The sequence below is a fragment of the Mirounga leonina genome, unplaced genomic scaffold (genome assembly GCF_011800145.1).
Source record: "Mirounga leonina isolate KUSES-001 unplaced genomic scaffold, KU_Mleo_1.0 Mir_152, whole genome shotgun sequence".
Classification (NCBI taxonomy): Eukaryota; Metazoa; Chordata; class Mammalia; order Carnivora; family Phocidae; genus Mirounga; species Mirounga leonina.
This window is the reverse complement of record NW_023270380.1, coordinates 2,300,323-2,322,452: the sequence shown is the minus strand read 5'-3', so window position 1 is coordinate 2,322,452 and position 22,130 is coordinate 2,300,323. Positions and strand designations below refer to the sequence as shown.

Below are 22,130 nucleotides of genomic sequence, written 5' to 3'. Positions count from 1 at the left end.
CCTCTCTCGCTGTCTCTCTCTGTCAGATAAATAAAATCTTGAAAAAAAAAAAGAAAGAAAGAAATAGGACTGGGCTTTGTTTTTCCAAACATGTTTCCAAAAGACCGTTTTATTTTCACACACACACAGTTGGACACGAAAGCCTTTGTAACTGTTGTGGTGGAGGGTTACCCTGACTACGTACACTGGTCACCTCCTCCTCTCTGCCGAGCCCACGGCTCTCCTGTCGTACGAAGCACGAGCAGGTGGCTCTCTTCCTTCATGGCCCTGTTTGTTGGAGTAAGAGTTCTTGGATGACAGCAATTATGTGACCAAATTTCCTGTAACTGTTCAGCAATATTAAAGTTTTGCAGTCGCTGGCTTTCCTACTGGTGTCTTACAACCTAAGAAAAAAAAAGACAGCCCATGAAATGACCTTGAGTCATCTCCTCAAGCAGTTGTTTAAGCCTTGTGTGGTTTCACAGGCTGACAGAGCACTGATGGAGATACCTGCCCCTCTGCAGGGGAAGCAGCAGCGGCCCCCACCCCCTGCACCCCTTACAGCCCAGGGCAGAGCCAGGATCAGAACCCAGTCTGCTGTCGGGACTTCCGGTCCAGTATGTTCTAGTACGTTCACACCCATGTTATATTGGCCACCCGCAAACTGATTAAGAAAGCAATTCCACCATCCTCACAGAACAAGGGCTTTAGGGGTTGTTTCAACTATATGCCCCTCTTACCAAACTCAAAATCGAGTTTCAACGGTACATATTCTGAGATTTCAGACAGAAGACTGGGATTTCAACCCTCATATTTTCTTCAACAAGAAACTAGTATTCCACCTTCCCTACGGAAGGTCAACCATTCCTTTGCCTTCTACCCTTTCTCTTCAACCATTCTCCTTTACCGTATGGTTTCCCCTCATCCCACCAGATACCTACCTGAAGCTCTTCCATGCAGGTTTGACAAATGTGCTGAATTAGGGTTAGGTACGAGAATACTACTTATAAGAATATCCACTCAACAATGCAGTGCTTGTTCAATATCATCAGCAGATAACTTTTTTTTCCCCAAACACTGACCCCCTCCCCTTCTAAAACTACCCCATCATTCCTAAGAGAAATACTTGCTACTTCCTCTGCCCTCTTAGATCTCTTTCCCTATATCCACACTCTTGACTCTCTCTTCATACTGCAAACAAATGACCTGCCTTTCTGGGCTAGACTATCTGTTGATAAGCTGATGGCGTCTGGAGAAGAGTAAGGGTTGGATTATTCTCCCAAGGAATGCTATTACCCCCAATTCTGAGTTCAGAAAGTATATGCTGTGAACACTGATCCCAACCCTTTGCCAGGGATCCAACAGTAGAGAGGAAGAGAATAAATCCGAGGACTCAGATAAGAGGTATTTTCTCCATGTCCACCAAGACTGGATGTGAAGGGTCCAGATCTCAGACCCTAATTAGTTATGCTAGACGCTGGTAATTATCTTGTAGAAGACCATGTTCTGCTTGTTGTGTTTTCTCTGCACCTTCTCCTTACTTTCCTTGAGAAAAACCTAGATATATAAATAGTTCTGTTTATATTAAAACTCTGTTGTTCATTTTGATCAAGTATTTGGTGCCATAGTATACTTTCTTGTTTTACTGTATGGTGATAAATACAATGTAAAAACCCATCACGTGTCACTAAACTGTACTTACCAAGCATTTCTTCTAATTTTGTCATGGCAGGTTCGTTCACATTAAATGCACTGTCACTATTTCTAGGAAAAAAAGCAAAAAGTTCTTATTACATAAACTTGGGTAGGGGAAGTCAATGTTCGTTATTTATACAGTAAGACAACTTTTCTTTTCTTTTTTTAAAAAGATTTAATTTATTTGACAGAGAGAGAGAGAGCACAAGCAGGGGGAGTGGCAGAGGCAGAGGGAAAAGCACGCTCTCCACTGAGCAGGGAGCCTGATGCGGGACTTGATCCCAGGACTCTGGTATCATGACCTGAGCTGAAGGCAGACGCTTCACAGACGGAGCCACCCAGGCGTCCCAAGACTACTTTTGTTTTCACGTTTGTTTGTTTGTTTATTTATTTGCAATCTCGAGTTGCAGGTTCTACCAACTGAGCCAGCCAGGTGCTCCAAGACTACTTCTCAATAGTGTTCGTCAAGGCCAAGTCTTTAAGTAGTTGACAAGCCCATTGCTCCTGCCCTACTTGCTGGCTTCATGCTTCATCCTTCTGATGACATGAGACACATACTACAAGACTCTCCCCATGAAGCCTGGTCACTCTTACATTCATTCATTCAGAAGAGGAAACAGCGATCTGCACATACACAGATGTGTGTCTTTATGTATCGTACGCGTATGTTTGTGTGTATATATAAGTGTACACACACACACACTCTCTTACACTCCCCAAAAATCTTTCTTGTAAGTCACCTATACATTTCAATATTAGGTCAAGGCCAAAATGCTAGCCTAAAGTTCTTTCTTTCTTTGCTTCAATACCATTTTCATTCGTAACTACATAAAATTTGCACAGTAACTCCTGCTGACATAACTCATCAGGAGGTGGATGAATGAAGCACGATATCCTGTTTCGGGGGCCTTGTCTGCATTCGGTGCTCAGCGACCCTTAGCGGTCACTGCCCTTCCAGCCCCGTGCACAGTACTTACACTTTCTTCTTCTCTACCACACCTAGCCTCACAAAAGCTGCTAAGGCATTTTTCTGTATGTCGCAAGACAAGACATCGTAACACTGCGAGGTACCTACGACACAGGGAGAAAGAGTCAGAGGACTCCTTTTTGTTCCCAACTACAAAAAGTCACCACACGCAGAGGTATGACTAACCTTGATCAAGAAGCTGACTGGTGAATTTTCGAACTCCAGCCAAGTACTGTTTCTCAGTGAAGTCGTCTTCTTCTTCATTCAAGAGGTATTTGCAAATTATCTGATTTTAACAGAAAGGGTGAGGGGAACAGAAAGAGAAAAAGGCAGCCAAATACACTGCAGCAGCGACTGATGTGACCTGGCCCCCCCTTGACAGAAAGCTACATGATGTCAGAGCAGAATAAAGACTCTCCAAGGTTTGTACAGAAAAGCTACAGAATTCTTAGGAGGTCCCTCTGGACCTTGTATCACTGCTTATAATCAGAAAAAAACAGTCTGAAGTAGTATCGACATTTATTAAAATACATTTTCTCACTTGAACGGGTTGCAAGTTGAGTGAATTACCATCAGCTTAACAGATCTTACGCTGCTTAGGAAGAGAGGGGCCAGATTTTGTGTAACTGCTTTCTCCCTAAAAACACCTGAGAGTTTGTTAGGCCCCCAGATGCTTGATGACTTGTACCACAGAAAGGTGCTTATGGGCAGAAGGAGCATTTCTCAGATATCCACTCAGTGCTGGACTTGGCACAGGGGCTCTGTCATTGGTCAGAGCACCCCCTGCCAGGACATCGGTCCCGGGGGGCCGCTAACCCACACTCAGAGCCAGAGCCAGAGTCCTCTTCTGGCAAATATGTACGGCCCCTCTGAGGGGTTCCACTGCAGACTCCCCTGTCCCTTTGAATCCTGGCACCATTCCTGCTGGGCATCTTTACTGTCCCCTCTGTTTAACCACTTCTTAGAGCTCTGACAAACTCGGATACTTGCACTTGAACCTTTTCTTCCCCTTCCATTAGCCTTTAGTGATACATATCACTGACATGACATATCATTCCAATCTTGCATTCACCGAGTGCCCGCAATGTATCAAACGCCGAGCTATGAGAAGAGCCGTAAGGTACAGCATGACGGCGCTCGGGTCTAAGTGTGGTTCTGGGCATCCTGAAGCTGTTACCCTCTCGGGTCTGTAAGGAACCCCTCTAGGGGAGCAAGGTCTCCACCGGAGAGGTGAATCTTTCATCCTATTGAGCAATCTCTCTAGTTGCACCATTCACCTGGGGAAGACACTTGCCCTTTGGACCAGAAGCAAGCACAGGGTGGGAGGTCTTAGTTATACTGGATACGGGAGGATGAAGGAGAACTTGCAAAAGAGTTACATACCTGATAACATTCCACAAAAGGTTTAAAGAGACCTATTAAAAATTCTACCACGGTATTTCCTTTCTCCGTAACTAGGATATCCCTTGTCGTCACTTGTATTGTCTCATTTTTACAAAGCAGGTAACAGCCTTCTTCAAAGTCCTGGGAAGGGAGGGGAGAAGACAGGGAGCATCCACTAATTTAGGTTAATGGGTACGCTGCTGGTCTCAGTAAACGCAACCATGTGCCCTCAGAACGAGAGAACACCAGCTAATTCCACAATCCTTCCAGAAGGTTCTGGTTGTTAGCAGCCAGAGAAGCACGTGTTCCAATCCTCAAAATGTTGAACCCCAAACACAGCAAACACACAAAAGACTCATGAGCCTTAGAAATCATGACCCGGGTGGCGGATTTTCTCACTTTGCACAGCCACATTCCTTAAATTTAAATAGGAAGTGCATATAGCAGGTCCTAAAAATACGTGGAATTATGCTTATGCTCAGAAAACTGCTGACCTCATTCTCAACGGAGTAAAACCTGGGCTCCTTGGCACAGCGTACAGAAACCTGACCACCTTCTGTCTATCCTGGTGCACCCCCCGCCCCAGCTAACCGGCGGTCCAGCTCTGGGGGCTCTATCCCTCACAAACTGTCTATGCCATCAGGCAAGACCATTGCTCTCTAATCTCAAAGCAAACGGTCTGACACATTCCAACAAGTTGTTAACAAGAAAATGTGTACCGGTTGCTAAATTTTTAACAAAACAGTGTTGATTTATTTACAAGGGCTGCACTCAAGGTTTAAAGAATGACTCTCTTCTTGCCAAGTAATCCCTACCTTATTGATTAAACTTGACCAAGAATCAAAATAGAGCTCATAGAACTGTGAGTGTTCAAGAGTCTCATTATTTCTGCTGCGTGTAGCCTTGGAGAAAGGGAAGTCACAGGCGTGAATCCAAGCCTACCACATCCAGAACTCACACTGTGAACACACTTGTGCTCTTTGGCTGTAAAGATTTACCTTTAGTGCGTTTCCCGGAAGGAAGATGAACTCATCTGAAAAAACACTGAGCAGGAAGTGAAAGCAACTGTAGACATCCTCTGGAAATAAATTAATTACATCCAATTACAATGCTGGTTTTTAAACTTTCAGGAAGTACCAAGAAGTCCACGACTCTCCAAAATGCACTTAACTCCAAAGGCATATTATTCAATGCCAGGACGAGAATTCAGGCCCCCAAAGGAAGCTATTTGGCATTCCAAATTTTATAGTTTAGCAGTGCCAACAGCTGAATCTGAATCACAAGCAGGCCTCTACCCAGTCAGTGTGCTGATGAGCGAGAGGCTACATTTCTTAAAAGCTAGGGTGCTTCATGTTCCCCTGCCCAGGGCTCCCTAGTAGAGAAGGAATGAATTACTTCAATCCCTTCTCTAGTCCTACTTCCTGTTGTCTTTACCGTATCTTTAGCACTACGATACACCAGCACACAACAGAAAATACTGTCTCATTCTCCAGACACATAGGTCTCCCTTGCCCATTAACTATAGAGGTTTCTTCATTTTTCTGTCACATGCTATGAACTTTCTCATTAGAAGATACACAGATGTGAGGACATGAAGTGTTGCCTCCAATTTCAGGGCGGTCCCAACACTCTAGAAGACCACGCACGTACCCCTTAGTTGTGAATGAACTCTGATGTAAGAAACCTCAGAACTAAGACCGAGATTTGAGTGTTCGGTGTCTTGAACTAAACCGACTTCTCCAGGCCCGTTTCCTCATTCACAAATGAGGACATGGACACAGACGTAAGGTTCCTTTCAAGGCTAAAGGTCTAAGTCTGACTTTTCCTTAGAATTGCCTATGGAGCTTTGAAAAACAAAAACAAGAGCATCAGTGTCCGGCCCACACTCCGGACCAGTTGAATCAGCACCTTTGGGGGTGGGGGTCACCCTCCAGTAACTCCAGCAGAGCCCGGGTAGAACACCCCTGACTTTGACGACAGGTTCCTGGGAACAAAATGGTGTTGTTCATTGTTCCGCTCCTCACTGCCACTAGAACACGACTGACTGTGGATCTAGAAGGCACTCCTGCACTGCTGGACTGTTTACCCACCCCGCCTGGTGCTGTCAGACGAGGGAGAAAGGGCCTCAGGCCAGGAGATGGAGAGCTGTGCTCTAGGCCCAGACCCCTGCTTAGGGAATTACGTAACTTGCCAGGCCTTACTTCCCTTATTTATAAAAGGAGAGGTTTAGGGTAATTTCTTAGGTCCCTTTCCATTCCCAAATTTGAAGCAGAAGGCCATGTATCGGGGGCACCAACCTAACTTCTTCAGAGTGTGCAGGCCCCCTTCTTGGCTGCTGTCTGGGGTGCACACATGTGGCTGAGCATTATACAGCTTCAAGTGTTGCTCCCTATACGGAACTGAATGTCCGGGTCTCTTCCAAAGTTCAAGACCACCTTCCCGAAAGTTACCTTTCCGGAACCCGGGGGTCATCTGTAGTGCCATAGCTACCAAGGAAGGGCGGACGAAAATGTTGAGCAACTGGTTCTTATAAGCCGAGCACATGAGGAGGGTGATATGCTGGAAAATAAGTCCATTGACCACTTCAGAGTCTCCGGAGTCCATATTTAGAACCACCTGGTCTTTGACGAGGCTGGCGATGTTGGAATGCAGGAGAATGTTGGACTGGATAACTTCTTCAGCGGGTTCATTATCTACACACAGAGACAACTCACTCAGCGGGCAGCACAGAAATGGTCCGGGTCTCCGCTGGGTGTCCTAGGCCTGGTGCCCAGCAATGCTAGTGACTGGGCAGACTCACTTTCAAGTGCCAGGTTCTAGCTCTGAAGGAATGATACCCTATGCGAAAGATACATCTTGTTCTGGGTTTTGTTTGTTTGTTTGTTTTTAGGTAATCTCCGTGCCCAATGTGGGGCTCAAACTGATGACCCTGAGATCTAGAGTCACAGGCTCTTCCAACTGAGCCTGCCAGGCACCCCTGTGAAAGAGACTTTTATAAAATACTATAAACTCTCTCTTTAAAGACATTTAATACACTTTTTTATCTACCCCCAATTTGTCAGCCATTCTGAAATACATATCAGTTCCTGCTCTGGAAACCAACACTTCCTCAGGAACCAAGTGCATCCGAAGAATTGTCAGAGCAAGTTGCAGGACAAGAAAATCATATCCATGTGAATTTAACAATATAAGACAAGAAGGCTCACGGTTAACACATGCTTCATTCACTTACACACACACACTCTCCTTGCTTAGCACCATTAATTCCAAGACTGCAAGAATACTGCTTTGCAACTTTGCTGGTGAACCAAAGGGCAACTCAAGAGGCGCTCCCCTAGCACCAGGCTTCCCTGAGCACAGAGGGATGCTGAGGAGATTTTCTGGTTTTCCCACAGCAGAGAACACTAAACGATTGGGCCCAGGATCCTGGAACCTCACTGCACTGACACTACACTGGCCTGGAGATAGCCAAGGAGTTACTACTACAGAAGCATAATGAAGAGATGGTGGTAGTTACCATTCTTGGGGAGGGAGATCGTTTTACTGTTTCCCTGGGCCAGAGAGCTGGCTGCCGGGCTACGTAACCAGGCGTGCTGCTCCAGGTGGGCAACAAGGTCAGCTGATGCTTCAGGGAGGGGGCGGCTGAGGGGTGTGGTCTTCCTTCCGGACTCCATCACATCCTCCCGGACTCACACGCCTTGTGTCAGCTTGCTCGAGGTAATGATGTAACCTACGATACCGCTATATACATAACGGATCATGCTATCACATGATGACATAGGTCTCATAAAGAGCTCTAGCTATGAGAATGCTTGGGAGTATGGGATGAGCCAAGTAAAGAAGAAAAAAGGAACTGAAATTAGGAAATGTACTGGATCATCTCCACAATTCTGTTACTTAGATACCAACATGATAACGAGTTATTTTAGTTGCTGCACAGGGACTCTTAGCCGTGGACTGGTCACCTATTTATCCCACCTCGAAAAAGTAAACCGCTTGGAAAGAGATGCCTGTGTTCTCACATGCTCTTGGGGGCCAACAGGAGTTAGCACTTTACCTATTCTTTTCTCAGGGTTTTCCACCTGAATCACCCTCAACATGTCCTTCGCCTCCCACGAGACCGTGAAAATACTGGGACACGTGTCTGAGTCATCTTCATTTCCCTCTTGATGACCACCGTCCTATTCGATGGCCCCTTCTGCTAGCAGTTCTGCCTAAACGCCTCGTAGCTCCTCCCCGGCTCTGTCACGGCCTCGGTGGAGGCTCCTGCCCTTCTCACTGAGGCCCAAGCAGCCTTCCGGCCCGTCTCCCTGCCTCTGGTCTTCCCCTCCACCCCCTGACAGTGGCCCACCTTTAAGACTGACATGGGCTGTTTTCTACAGCTGTTTTCAGTCATGCTCCCCTGCTTAAAATCTGCTCCTCCATTAGCAATCCCTCGCCCACTCATCTTCCTGAACGGCTCTTAGTTTTCCATCAAGATGGAACCTGACATCAAAAGTCCTTCCCAGAGCAGGGGCCCTTCTCTACACAGAACTCTCAGCAACCCTCTGCAGTCTGTCCATAGCTCTTTTTTTTTTAACGATTGTATTTATTTATTTGAGAGAGAGTGGGGGTGGCGGTGCGCCTAGGTGGCTCAGTCGGTTAAGCGTCTGCCTTCGGCTCAGGTCATGATCTCAGGGTCCTGGGATTAAGCCCCATGTTGGGCTCCCTGCTCAGCGGGGAGTCTGATTCTCTCTCTCTCCCCCTCTACCCCTCCCCCCTGCTTATTCTCGCTCTCTCTCAAATAAATAAAATCTTAAAATAAAAAGAGAGAGAGAGAAAGCATGAGTAGGGGGAGCGGCAGAGGGAGAGGGACAAGCAGACTCCCCACTGATCATGACCTGCGCTGAAGGCAGACACTTAACCGACAACCGACTGAGCCACCCAGGCGCCCCTGTCCATAGCTCTCTGTGTTTACTTCACTGGACATCCCCCCTCCCACAAGCCAGGAGAACCTCCAGCACAGGGGCTGCAGCCTGTTCATCTCTGCATCCCTGGCAGTTACCAGCATAGACTAGACTCAGGAGGTTTAATGAGTGAACAGCAGGTAGCTGGGTATAAATGGATTCCATTTCCAACGGTGGTCTCTGCAATTTTAACTCAAAGACATTGAAAATGACTAAAGCTAACACTTGTCATATAACATCCCAAACTCCCAGCATAGTATTTACAAGTCTAATGAGGTTTTTACAAAGTTGTTATTTTTAGAGAATCGTATAAAATTCTATAAGACCAGCCCTTTAGTCCTTACGATGCAGTGAGGCAAATGGATTGCGAATATAAGGTCGTTTATTTATTTATTTTTTAAAGATTTTATTTATTTGTTTGAGAGAGAGAGACACAGCGAGAGAGGGAACACAAGCAGGGGGAGTGGGAGAGGGAGGAGACTCCCCACTGAGCAGGGAGCCCAATGCGGGGCTTGATCCCAGGACCCTGGGATCATGACCTGAGCCAAAGGCAGACGATTAATGACTGAGTCACCCAGGTGCCCCTATAAGGTGTACTTATAAAAGTACACCCCTATAAAAGGAGGTGGGTGTACTACCCTGATCATGGTGAGCACTGAGGCATGTACGGAACTGTCGAATTAACGCTGCACACCAGAAACAAACAGAACATGCTATGCCAACTGTATTTCGATAAAAAAATTTTGAAAAAATGAAAATAAAGAGGTGGTATGGAGGAAGGAATACGTGGAGGACAAGAATATTCATTTACTCTCCACTCCGCTGGATGCCAAGGAGACCGTGTTCTCATTCTCCAGATACTCAGAGTCTCACAAGAAGAAGTGACGCGTAAACAACTATTCTCGAGTAATCACCATGCTGTACAATGTCCCAGAGTGACCGAAACAAATAAAGTTTTCTTTCTCTCTGAGCAAAGCTTTGCTCCATGTCCTGCATAGGGTTTTTCATTTTTAGGCTAGAATTCTTCCAGAGTAAGAAATAAAAAGCAAGCACTCTCATCATGTACGTCCCACATACATACCGGGCCAAGTGAGAAAGCCCCCGAAGGCCTGGGTTAAGCCTTTGAGCCATAAAGTCTTCTCCACCAGAGCATCGAAGTCCATGGATGGCCGGTTCTGAAGCAGAACAGCAACCGTTAGGGCCCAGGGGCTCAGAACCAGGTTTTGAATCTGCAGAAGCTGCATTTTGTAGGCAACTTCAGTGACAAAGGCATGCATGTCCTCTGACTGTTTCTGAGGAATATACCTACAAGGAAGAACAGAGAAGAACAAATTACAGCTCTGCTACCTACACTAATGTGAATGGAGGGGTGGGGGGTGGGAGAAGACAGACCCTTGAGAAAGCTTCTCGTACTTTCTGCCAACCGAATTCTCTCAGGTCACAGTGCAAGAATATACCTTTACTTGACTATAGCATAGCCTGTCCAAGGGGACAGAGTCCTATTCTTCCTGGTTCCAGGCAAAAAAAACTTCTGCTGCTTTATAAATAGATCTATCACTTCCTCTGTGAAAACAGAGGCCTCCCCCAGTAGACAGAACTGCTCGGTCCTCTCAGAATCCACTGTGCTTTGAACACCTGTCTCCCAGAACATGCGTACCAGGTCACATGGTAACCACTCATGTCTGCGCTGGATAGGCTATCCAGTTTGCCTGGCGGCTACACTGCCCTTCTGAGCAGCTCAAGGTCACCTGCCAAGTACTGCCACGATCCTCACCTGACAGACTCTTCAGGCATGGATCAGCAAACTGGGAGTCAGATGGTGTCAGGAGGCTGTATGGAGCAGGATGACGCAGGGACATGCACAGGACCCAAAGCAGCCACAAGGTAAGGTGGCTTCACGTGAAAGCTAGGGCCGATGAGAGAACAACTGGCCAACCCAATATGAGATCTAGAGAGGGAAAGCCTGTGGCAGCAAAAAGCTAACGTCTGCTTGAGAGCTAATGAAGCTGCTAGTGATGCACACCGGCAGCCATGGGCCCGCTGGCGCAATAAATTATGAATGATGTTGTAATCACGGGAAGCCTGGCTGAGCAGACGGTTTGTCTCCCTTACTTCCCCAGGTGTATTTCTCCAAATCAAGAAAACCCAAGTGTGTATCTATACCTGCATCCTGAAAGAACCTAATACATTTCTGTGCCCATAAAACTACAACCTTCTGGGGGCGCCTGGGTGGCCCAGCGGGTTAAGCATCTGACTCTTGGTTTCGGCTCAGGTCATGATCTCAGGGCCGTGGGATGGAGCCCCGAGTCGGGCTCTGTGCTCAGCACAGAGTCTGCTTGTCCCTCTTCCTTTCCTGCCCTCCCCCACCCTCCCACTTTCTCTCTTTCTCAAATAAATAAATAAATAAATAAATAAATAAATAAATAAATAAACTCTTAAAAAGCAAAACAAAACAACTGTAACCCTGAGGATAGGGACCCACTCCCATTCACTGTTATCATATAATCCCTTCTAGGATCAAAATAATACTGAGCACACACTGGCTACCCTACCAATAGTGCTCAGCAATTCTCCCCCACACAGAGTGGGTAGGGTACTAGGCAGTGGAGTATAGTACGGGTAGGAGAGTACTGGTTCCCCCGAGCAGAATGAGCAGCACTGTCTGACTTTGGGTATTTGACATATATACCCTGCAGCTAACCGTTTTCTTTGGCAAACATAATTCTTCTCTTAAAAAAAATTTTTTTTTTTTTTAAACTTTTAAGCAATCTCCACACCCAGCATGGGGCTCAAACTCATCATCCTGAGATCAAGAGTCGAATGCTACATCGACTGAGCCAGCCACGTGCCCTGCAAACGTCATTCTTTAACTGAAGCTTTCTGCTTCCCCTGATACGTGGTCTCAGATAACCAAATTTCAGTCCTAGAAGGGGTCAACTCAAGAATCACAACCACACCTCCAGATTTTCATCCTTATTTCTATGTCAGTTATGAAAACACAGGCCTTGCACCTTGGAACCAAGTTATACGGGCTCCGACTCATCCTCCCAGCCGCCAGGGATCGAAGTGACACAGGGTCTCCAAAGTATACATGGATAGTTCCAAAATTTTCAGAGAGAACCTTCCTGGCTTTCAACAATCCCTAATAACGGAGGAAATGAAACAAAGAAGAGTAAGTTCAGAAAGGAGTTGGTGTATAAACCAGCATTTTCTCTAAATTCAAGTAAAATCAAGTTGGCTATCCTTTACGTACAGTTGTAGACTCTTTCGGCTTAGGAACCCCTAGAAGCTCATACACGTAAAGCGTTTCTTCCAATATCTTATCGTAACTGATGCTAATTGGAACAAGGTAGGTATCAAAAACTTCTCTTTTAAAAAATGGTTCCATCACAATATTCAGAAGACCTGTCAACAGAGAGAAATGGTTTTCTGCATGAAGTGACACGTGGAGCTAACAAGGATACATAAACAGGAAGATACCGAAGTGTTATATCCTAAGCCCGTAAATATAAACAGTTACAACTTAAAGAAACAGTTACACTTATAAAGAAAAAATACCTTGCAAAAAAAAAAAAAGTGTCAAGCTGTATTTAGCAGCTACAATGACACCACACCTTCTGGGTTTGTATTCTTCTTTCAATCTCTAAAGGACCTACCAAATTTCGGAGTCAATGTCTTGGCAGAGCGACTTCTTGTCCCTTCGAGGAAAAATTCAACAGGAGCATAACCATTCTTTAAAGAGAAAACACAAACAAACAAAACAAAACACAAAACCCATTGCCTACTCTCAAAGTGAGAAATGCTTCTTTTGATTCCTTTCCCCAGGCTGCCCCCGCACCCTGCCCCGGCCTCCTGAGCAAACGCCGCACACAGCGCACCCAGGCGAGAGGGCCGCATGGGGCCAACAGACCGAGGAGGTCATGCGCATTCCTTCACGGGGACAAGAAGCCGAGCGGGCCATTCAGGAGCGAAGAATTTAAGTCCGATCCTACGGCAAGCTCAAGCCCAAGCAAAAAGGAATGCAGCCTGAAAGTACTCGGAAATTCTCTGCCTTTACCCGCAACATGGTTTTCACGTATTCAGAGAACACCGCCCAGTAGAGTTTGTTGCCACCGAAGGTACGCCGCATGAAGAAGGCGCCCGACATCCGCAGCAGCTCCCCGACCATCTTCATTCCCAGGAAGTCTAAACAATAAACAGAGAAGGGGTTCATCTTTATTTGCAGATCTTGAAACTTTCTATAAATACCTAAACTCACATTCTGTGATGAAAGAGTTCACGTATGGAAGCCGCCGCTATGATATCACTAATCGTACTTCCCGAGCTGAAAATCCGTAAGAAGAAACATCAGACAGAATTATGGGAGAGAAGAGACAGTGTGGGCAGGCCCACCGGGGGGCTACCACGTGTGTCCCCCACACCGCCGCGTTTATAACCACGGCCGGCAAGGTGACAAGCTCAGTAACGTGATCGTGCCGAGTTCTTTAGCTAGCACTGCTGCTTGATGACAGACCGGCACGTGGCCTCCATGCTGGCCACCTGGCCAGACCAGCTCTCACCTTTCTTTTTGACCCATGAGGTAAAAATATCAGCCTTCTTTTACTAGCACAGATGAAATAAAGCAAGTCTGGGATGCTTTAGTCTGCCATCGGTTTTAAAACCCTCCTTTTTTCCATTTTCCTTAATTTTCAACGCTCACATGTCTGGACAGATGAAAATGCTTTTAAAGTACTTAAGTCCCTGGCAATTTTTACCTCACTCTTTACTGCATTTATTAACCAAGGTGTATGCCTGAATCCCAACTTTCCTGGCTCCCTCCAAAGGGAGAAGATGAACAATGATTTGTGTTAGCAATCCTGCTTCTAGGAATCAGTCCTCCAGAAATAAAAGCACCAATATGAGAATATATTGTAAAACTGCAACCACAAAACTACCAAATTACGGTGGACCTACCCTGCTGAATATTATAATGTCAGACATGAAGTTGGGCCTTCATCTTACACTGTATCCAAATTAACTTGAAATGGATCAAAGGCCTAAATGTAAGATGTAAAACTATAAAATTCTTAGAAGAAAACCATAGAGGTAAAACTTCATGATATTAAATGTGGCAATGATTTCTTGGATAGGACACCGAAAGCAGAGAGAACAAAAGAAACTGACAAAGAAATCGGGCTACATCACAATGACAAGCTTCTGTGCATCAAAGGATCCATTGATAGAGTGCAAAGTCAACTTTGGGAGAAATCTGATGGGAGAAGGGAAAAAATATTTGCAGATCATGTATCTGATAAGGGGTTATTATCCAGAATATATAAAGAACTCCTACAACTCAAGAACAGCAACAAAAAACAACCCAATTCAAAAATAGGCAAAAGACTGGAATAGATACTCTTCCAAAAAAGATACAGAAATGGCCAACAAGTCCATGAAAAGATGATCAACAATGTTAGTCACCAGGAAAATGCAAATCAAAATCATACTGAGATACCACGTTCTACCCATTAGGATGGCTATTATTAAAAAACAAAAAAGTAAAACAAGAAAACCCCAGGATGCCTGGGTGACTCAGTTGGTTAGGTGTCTGCCTTCGGCTCAGGTCATGATCCCAGGGTCCTGGGATCGAGTCCTGTGTTGGGCTCCTTGCTCAGTGGGGAGCCTGCTTCGCCCTCTGCCTGCCACTCCCCCTGCTTGTGCTCTCTCTCTCTCCCTCTCTGACAAATAAAATCTTAAAAAAAACAAAAACTACAAGAAAATAAATGTTGGATGCAGAGAAACTGGACCCTTGTGTACTGTGCTGATGGGATGTAAAATGGTGCTGCCACTATGGAAGACAATATGGTCTTCAAAAAAATTTTTAAAGGGGCGCCTGGGTGGCTCAGTTGGTTAAACGACTGCCTTCGGCTCAGGTCATGATCCTGGAGTCCCGGGATCAAGTCCCACATCGGGCTCCCTGCTCGGCAGGGAGTCTGCTTCTCCCTCTGACCCTCCCCCATCTCATGTGCTCTCTCTCTCTCTGTCATTCTCTCTCTCAAATAAATAAATAAATAAAATCTAAAAAAAATTTTTTTTTTTAAAAAATTAGCATATAATCCAGCAATTCTACTTCTGGATATATACCCGGAAGGCTCAAATATCTGCAGAGACTCAAGCAGATGTTTGTACACCTATGTTCATAGCAGCATTATTCATAATAGCCAAAAGGTGGAAGCAACCCAAGCGTCCATGGACAGAACAATGGATAAACAACATGTGCTCTATACATCTAATCAAATAGGATTCGGCCTTTAGGAAGAAAATTCTGAAACATGGTGCAACATGAATGGACCCTGAGGACATGATGCTGAGTGAAAGAAACCAGTCATGAAAGGACAAATCCTGTAGGATTCCACGCATATGAGGTATCTAGAGGAGCCAAATTCCTAGAGACAGAAAGTAGAATGGTGGTGGCCACCAGCCGGCGGGAGACCAGAATGAGGAGTTAGTTAAGTGTTGAATGGGGACAGAATTTCAGGTCTGCCGAGATGAAAAGTGGGTGGAGTTCTGTGGGTGGAAGGTGGTGAGGGATGCACAACAATGTGAATGTACTTAATACCACTGAACTATGGCCTTAAAGATGGTTACAGTGGTAAATTTTATGTTTTGTGTCTTTTACCATAATTAAAAAAGATGTAAAAAAAAAATTTACTGACCTTAGAGATAACCACTGATAAATTATCAGATAAAAAAAGCAAAGGCCAGTCATACATATGGTGGTATCTCATTTTTCAAACCTAAACCAAAACCCCTATGTGCACACATCCTTGTTTCCATCTGTAGTGAGGCACAGCACAGAGAGACTTAATCCCGACTACCGAACACCGGGGTCGGGTGGCACAAGGGAGAGGGAGTCTGCATCCTCATCTTCAAGTACCTCAGTCACTGTTAAAATCATTTCAGTGACTATTTTCATTTTTATAATTAAAACAAAAGAAAAATACGTACCCATTCCTGCAGCTATGACTGGTACCGGTAAATCATAGTTGTATAAAAGAAAAGACAACATCAGAAAGTCAATGTAACTTCGATGACTGGGCAGCAGGACAACTGGGTGCTCCTGGATGGCTCGTTGTAGCTTTAAAAGAAATGTTACAGTTTGAATACTTTCTGTTTTCCTATTATTAAAATCACATGTCACATCAGAAAATGGAAGAATGGGTATATGTACAGAGGGAATACTAAGGATAATAATGTCTTCCTGCCTCCCCTACTACACACAGAAAACTTATCTCAGAGTTTTAGTTAAATAACCTCACATAATGCAAGCACATTAAAAATGTAAATTTTATAGATCATAATAATAATAGGGATGATCACCAACATATTAGTTGGGCACCATATTAAGCATTTTACATACTAAGCATTTTACATGCATTGTTTAATACGACATATTTGTAAATAAGGCCTAAGCATTAGGTTCCTCATTTGTGACATGGGTCATGCATCTGATCAACGGCCAAGCTGCAGATGGAACTGAAGTGAGTCTGAATTAAAAAGTCAGCTGTTATCCAATGCGCTAGATGGGCTGTGTGCAGTAAGAGAACAAAGTGTCTCTCAGGTAGATTGATACAAACAAATTGGACAAATGAGAGGTATGGTATTTCTCTATTTATACACTGGACTTGCCACCAGGAAGAATGGGTGCCCTTAGTTAGAAGGAATTTGAGCTTCCAGATATATTCCGTAGGCTATCAGCCTCAAAAATACTCACCCGGATCAATGTGTTATCTGTTTTTTAAAAATATAAATATAATTCACCAAGGCAAGGTAATGTGTGATCAGTTAAGAAGACATGGCCAGTCAACGTTCTCTGGATGGCTGTATCAAACATTTTTTTTTTTTTAAGATTTATTTATTTCTTTGAGAGAGTGAGAGAGCGCACGAGCACGTATGGGGGCATGGGCAGAGGGAGAGAATCTCAAGCAGACTCCCTAATGAGCGCGGAGCCTGACGCAGGGCTTAATCTCATGACCCATGAGTTCATGACCCCAGTCGAAACCAAGAGTCGGATGCTCAACTGACTGAGCCACCCAGGCGCCCCCCAAACATTCTTTGAGAGAGAGCCAGAGAGTAACTCAGCAAACTAGAGAATTGTCATTGGAGGAAAACAGAAGAAATACATGAAAGTAAAGTAAATGACTGAATAAAACATTAAAAAACATGTAGAAGGCCAATGGAGGTAAGAGCTTCTTAGTAAGAGGAAAAACAATATTAAAAATCCAAAATGAATAAAAATAGGAAAAGCTCTTCCTTCCAGAAGAAAGCAGACTATAACACGCCTGTTAAATCACTCCTGAGTGATGGAATTAGAAAAATCACCATTTGACAATCATTTGAGTAATAACTGGTTCAGGCAAAAATCATCAGTCAATGTGAAAACTTGTGGAGGAGACTATGCTGGCAACCAGGACCCTGAAACATCCTTAGAGTATCTCTCCACACGATACTTATTCTTTACCAAGGGAAACAGGGTGACTTTACAGGGGAGAAAGCCGGCTGATACCAGATGATGAAAGTGAACACCACCAGTAAGGGGACAGACAGCCACCATGAGCTCCTTGCTCTGTTGCACTGAGAAGAATACAATGTTGCCTCCTGCCCAAGCCCTACAACTGTGAGTCTAATCCTGAGAAAACATCACTCAAATCCAAATCAAGACATGCTATAAAATGACTGGTCTGTTGTTTTTTTTTTCAAAATTAGTATGAAACACAAAGACTAAGGAATTGTTCCAAATTAAAAGAGTCTAAAGAGATATGGAAGCTGAATGTAACACATGATGTAGGATTTCTTTTGCTACACAAGATATAATTGGGGTGATCGATGAGATACGAATGAGGTATTACTGTGTATTAGTGTTGTATCAATGTCAATTTGCTTATTTTGATAATTGCACCATAAGGTAATGTCCTTGTTTATGGGAAAAACACAGCAGAGTATTGAGGAGAGGATAAAGGAAATGTTGTAAGGGGACCCAGGTGGATCATATACAGAAATTCTTGGTATTACTTCTGTAGCTTTGCGGACATCTGGCATGAGGTTTGTCTGTAAGTCTTACCTGACTAAGTGAATTAGTCTGAAGTCTGTAGGTCTGAAAGTAAAAAACATCACCCTCCAGAGAAGCAAAGCAGCCTGGACGCCTGCTGACGAGGGCCTGCTCATTTAGTGCAGAGTGAGAGGTCTTGGAGTTGATTAAATCGTGAGGGGCAGAAGAGGTTTTTAAACAAGCAATACTCACTTTCTGAATACCTTCTTCATTTACACACACTTTGGAGAAAATTTGTTTAAATATTTTGCTCAGGGCAAAGGCAAAAAACCGGATGGCTCCCAGACGCAGTTTGTGGCTCATTTCATCCAAAATCTCACAAACTTCCTCTTGGAGGACATCGACGGATTGAAGGGATTCCTTGGAAAGCTAGAAAGAAAGGGGAAACAGGGGTACGACTCTGAAGAAAAGCCAGAACTCTTATTCACTCAAACTGCTATGACTAGTTCCTAATGGACCAATATTATATAGCTCAAAAATGCTACATTTCCTTTCTCATTTAAATTGACATAATTTATTTTCCAACATAAATAGATAAATGACCCTACTTAGACAACTTCAATGACTGGAAATTCAAAGAGAAAGAGAATAGGCTCTCTAGGATGGCATCTCACCTTTCCATTTGATTTGTTAATAAGCTTACAGCCAAATTCTCTAAAATAAGTTGTTGCCCAGGAACTAGTGTGCTAGCATAGATATTTGGCAGTTTCTTTCAGCAGATTGCTGCAGCACTTCATCTGCTTCCTCCATGCTACTACAAGGTAATATACAAAGTAAAAATACAAGATTATGTTGAAGTAACCATTCAGACTATATCAGAGATACAGGTTACTGGGACAAAACTCTCCAAAGTATCAAAGTTTAACTAGTGCAGTCAATGACCTCACACCGGAACTCTCTTTATTCCGAAGGCGTACCACATCTCTTTGTAAAGAGAACAAAATGTCAGCTGTGTGCTAGGCCTGGGATGGGGATGAGTAAGTCAGTGTCTGTCCTCAGGGAATTCTAATTTGACCCCTTAAGCAAGCACGTTGAAAAAGAATGGTGTCTATGTGATAAATAATATTTATCCTCCGCAGAGGAGAATGTTTTGCTTTAGGATGAGGCCCAGAAGATGAGAGGGTAGGATGCTGGAGTCCCAACTTCCTAAATTACATGCAGCAGAGAAACAGCTTCTCTTTTTTAAAAATAATTGAGGTGAGGGCGCCTGGGTGGCTCAGATGGTTAAGCGTCTGCCTTCGGCTCAGGTCATGATCCCAGGGTCCTGGGATGGAGTCCCGCATCGGGCTCTCTGCTCCTTGGGAGCCTGCTTCTCCCTCTGCCTCTCTCTCTCTGTCTCTCATGAATAAATAAATAAAAATCTTAAAAAAAAAAACAAAAACATTTTAATAAAAAAAAAATAATTGAGGTGAAATTAACATAGCATAAAATTAGCCATTTCAAACTAAACAATTCAGTGGCACTTGGTACCTTCACAAATGGATAATCCTCCTCTCCCTAGCTCCATATTTTATCTTTTGCAGGGAAATAGAGGAATTAGTGGATTGGTGGTAAGGATGGGTTTCAGGACACAAGCCTAGGAAAAGGGAGTACACTTGGAAAACCATCAAAATAGTTCCGGCCGGAACAGAAAAGGTCCCCAGAAAGGCAATAACAGGTGCTGAAGGGAAGGGGACGGGGAGTGAGTGCTCAGTTGTTTCGGGCAACAGAATGGATGGTGGGGCCATCCTGGAATTGGGGATAGAAAGCAGGGGTAGAAGGCAGTGTGGTGCAGGGGTTGAGAAGGCAAGTATACTGATTTTGAGGTGTTTGAAGACATATAAAGTAGAGGACCTGCAGGGAGTAGGACAGCTGGAGATAAGAGTCTGAACCCCGATAACCTAGCCAAGGCAAGAGGTCCTGTTTGGGCATCACCAGACTACAGATGAAAATGGAAATGACAGGAGTGGATAAAACGGACCAGGGAGACTGCAGGGATGAAGATAAGAAGGCTGAGGGTTCAACCTTAAGAAACACCAGCGGCGGAGGGAAGAACTCGTAAAGAGATTAACATGGAAGACGATAAGAGAACCCTACTGTGTGATGCCATAAATGTCAAGGTAAGAGAGGTCCTGCAGGAGAGAGTGTCCAACAAAAACTGACACAGTCAAGACACAGTGAAGACTAAAAGGACCCCTTGGGTTGGGTCACTTGGAGATCCACAGTAACCTTTACTGGATCAAGTGCAGCCACGTGCTGAAAGTAGGAGGTGCACGGGGAAGGACCCACTACACCCTTGAGGAGCTGGGATGAGAAGGGAAAGAGAAATGGAGCATTAAAAAGAACGAATCCATGACTGAGAGGGCCCCCGCCAGGAAGTGCTGATGCCCAGCTGGGCCCGTGCAGAAGGCTGAAGAGGACAGACAAGCCCCCTGGCAATCTGAAGGAATTGGGCAGATGAAGAACACAGGTGAGCAGGCTGGTCTGTTCAGAAGGAAAGCACAGAAGCAGAGAATGACCTTTCTCTTAGTTTGTGCAATCGGACTTCTTGGCAGCCTGAGGTGACAGCAGAGCTAGAAGAGACAGGAGCTACCGAGGAGGGCAGCGTAGGAAGGGCAAGCGAGAAGCCCAAGACGGCATCCGGATTTCTGGTCTGAGCAGCGGGCATATGGAGGGGCCGTTCTTGGAGATATGCAGAACTGGGTGTGGGGGTGTGTGCATGGTACAGTCCTGGGGGTGGGGGGGCCAAAGAGCTTGATTCAGACATCCTGAATGTAAGATGCTTTTGGGTTTTCCAAGTAGGTATTCCAGTAGACAAAAATATATGTATGAAACTCAAAAGACATCTGGGCTGAAGCAATAGATACCAATTTACTACATATTGTTATTTATAACATTATTTAATAATATAATATAATATAATAGGGAGACATCAGCATAAGGAATCTGGTGATAAATAAAACTGCCCATGAGTAGGTAGAATAAGAAGGGATTAGAACAAAATCCTGAGGAACAGCAGCATTTAAAGAGACAGGCAAAGGAAAAGAAGCCCATAAAGACAACTGAGGAATGATCAAAAAGATTTGGTGGTGGTGGTGGAGGGGGGCACCTGGCTGGTTCAGTTGAAGCATGCGACTCTTGATCTCGGGATTGTGGGTTCGAGCCCCACACTGGGTGTAGAGATTACTTAAAAATAAAATCTTAAAAAAAAAAAAAATTTGGTGGGTAAGGGGGAAAAAATATGGTATCACAGAAAAAAAGGAGGGAGAGTGTGCCAAAGGCTACGAAGGATGTCAACAAGGTTGATTTTAGCCATCACGAAGGAATCATTCACAGTCTTGGAAAGAGCAATTACAGCAGGTTAGAAACCAGATCCCAGTGAGCTGTGTATACACGGAGGGTGAGAAAGTACAGCCCCAAGTATGGCAAACACAGCGGCCTTCTTCCAGGAGTAGAGTACAATTAGGAAAGGAAGTGCTGAGTCATAAGGAGAGAAGGAATATGCCCAAACAAGGTTGATTTCAGCTGGAAGAGGACTGAACGAGTTCAGTGATGATGGTAAAGAGCTAATGAAGAGGAAGAATTTGAAGACATTTGAGGGGACAGACAATAAAGCAAAGTCCCTGAGGAGGATGGAGCAGGTGAAGTTCAGAGCAAAGGAGTAGGGGAGGGATTGCACTCCAACAGGAGAAAGAGCTCCCTGTCCCTTTTTAACAGGAGGGAAGAAGAGAATGAGGGTATCAGATGCAGGCAAATTAGTAGCTGGATCATAGGAGAAGTTGGGAGTTGTCACATAATGGTTTACATTGTCTTTGTGAAGTAGGAAGAAATGTCACCTGTTGAGGGTAAGGGACGAAGGTTGGAGGCTCAGAAAGAATAGGGCTGACACTGATACTTCCATTTTGGAGACCGGGAGAGAGTTCCCCAGGGAAATAAGGAATTCTTGGGTAACACAGAGGGCCCAGCTGTGTTGCATAATCCTGAGTTTAGAACAATTCCAATTTACTTACATTAAGGTGATTTTTTTTTTCTCAGCAGCACAGCCAAGTTTGAGAAACACTGGTTTATATCAGTCATACTTAACCTGGCTGTGTAT

General features: G+C 44.6%; 1 protein-coding gene across 4 annotated transcripts in view; it reads right to left on the bottom strand.

Annotated features, from left to right (window-relative positions):
* Positions 1-75: 75 nt before the first annotated feature.
* Positions 76-22,130, bottom strand: part of GNPAT (glyceronephosphate O-acyltransferase) — a 33,476-nt gene continuing 11,421 nt past the window's right edge. For 3 of the 4 annotated variants that reach the window (XM_035008449.1, XM_035008452.1, XM_035008451.1), the window contains exons 3-16: positions 18,248-18,424; positions 15,955-16,084; positions 13,028-13,155; positions 12,627-12,702; positions 12,224-12,375; positions 11,982-12,112; positions 10,052-10,275; positions 6,475-6,717; positions 5,023-5,102; positions 4,025-4,165; positions 2,828-2,927; positions 2,652-2,745; positions 1,682-1,743; positions 76-383 (exon numbers count right to left, since the gene is read on the bottom strand). In XM_035008449.1, the coding sequence (XP_034864340.1) occupies positions 340-383; positions 1,682-1,743; positions 2,652-2,745; positions 2,828-2,927; positions 4,025-4,165; positions 5,023-5,102; positions 6,475-6,717; positions 10,052-10,275; positions 11,982-12,112; positions 12,224-12,375; positions 12,627-12,702; positions 13,028-13,155; positions 15,955-16,084; positions 18,248-18,424 (1,782 nt within the window). In that variant the 3' untranslated portion in view covers positions 76-339. The remainder of the gene's footprint in view (positions 384-1,681; positions 1,744-2,651; positions 2,746-2,827; positions 2,928-4,024; positions 4,166-5,022; positions 5,103-6,474; positions 6,718-10,051; positions 10,276-11,981; positions 12,113-12,223; positions 12,376-12,626; positions 12,703-13,027; positions 13,156-15,954; positions 16,085-18,247; positions 18,425-22,130) is intronic. The other variant, XM_035008453.1, reaches the window with a different exon arrangement.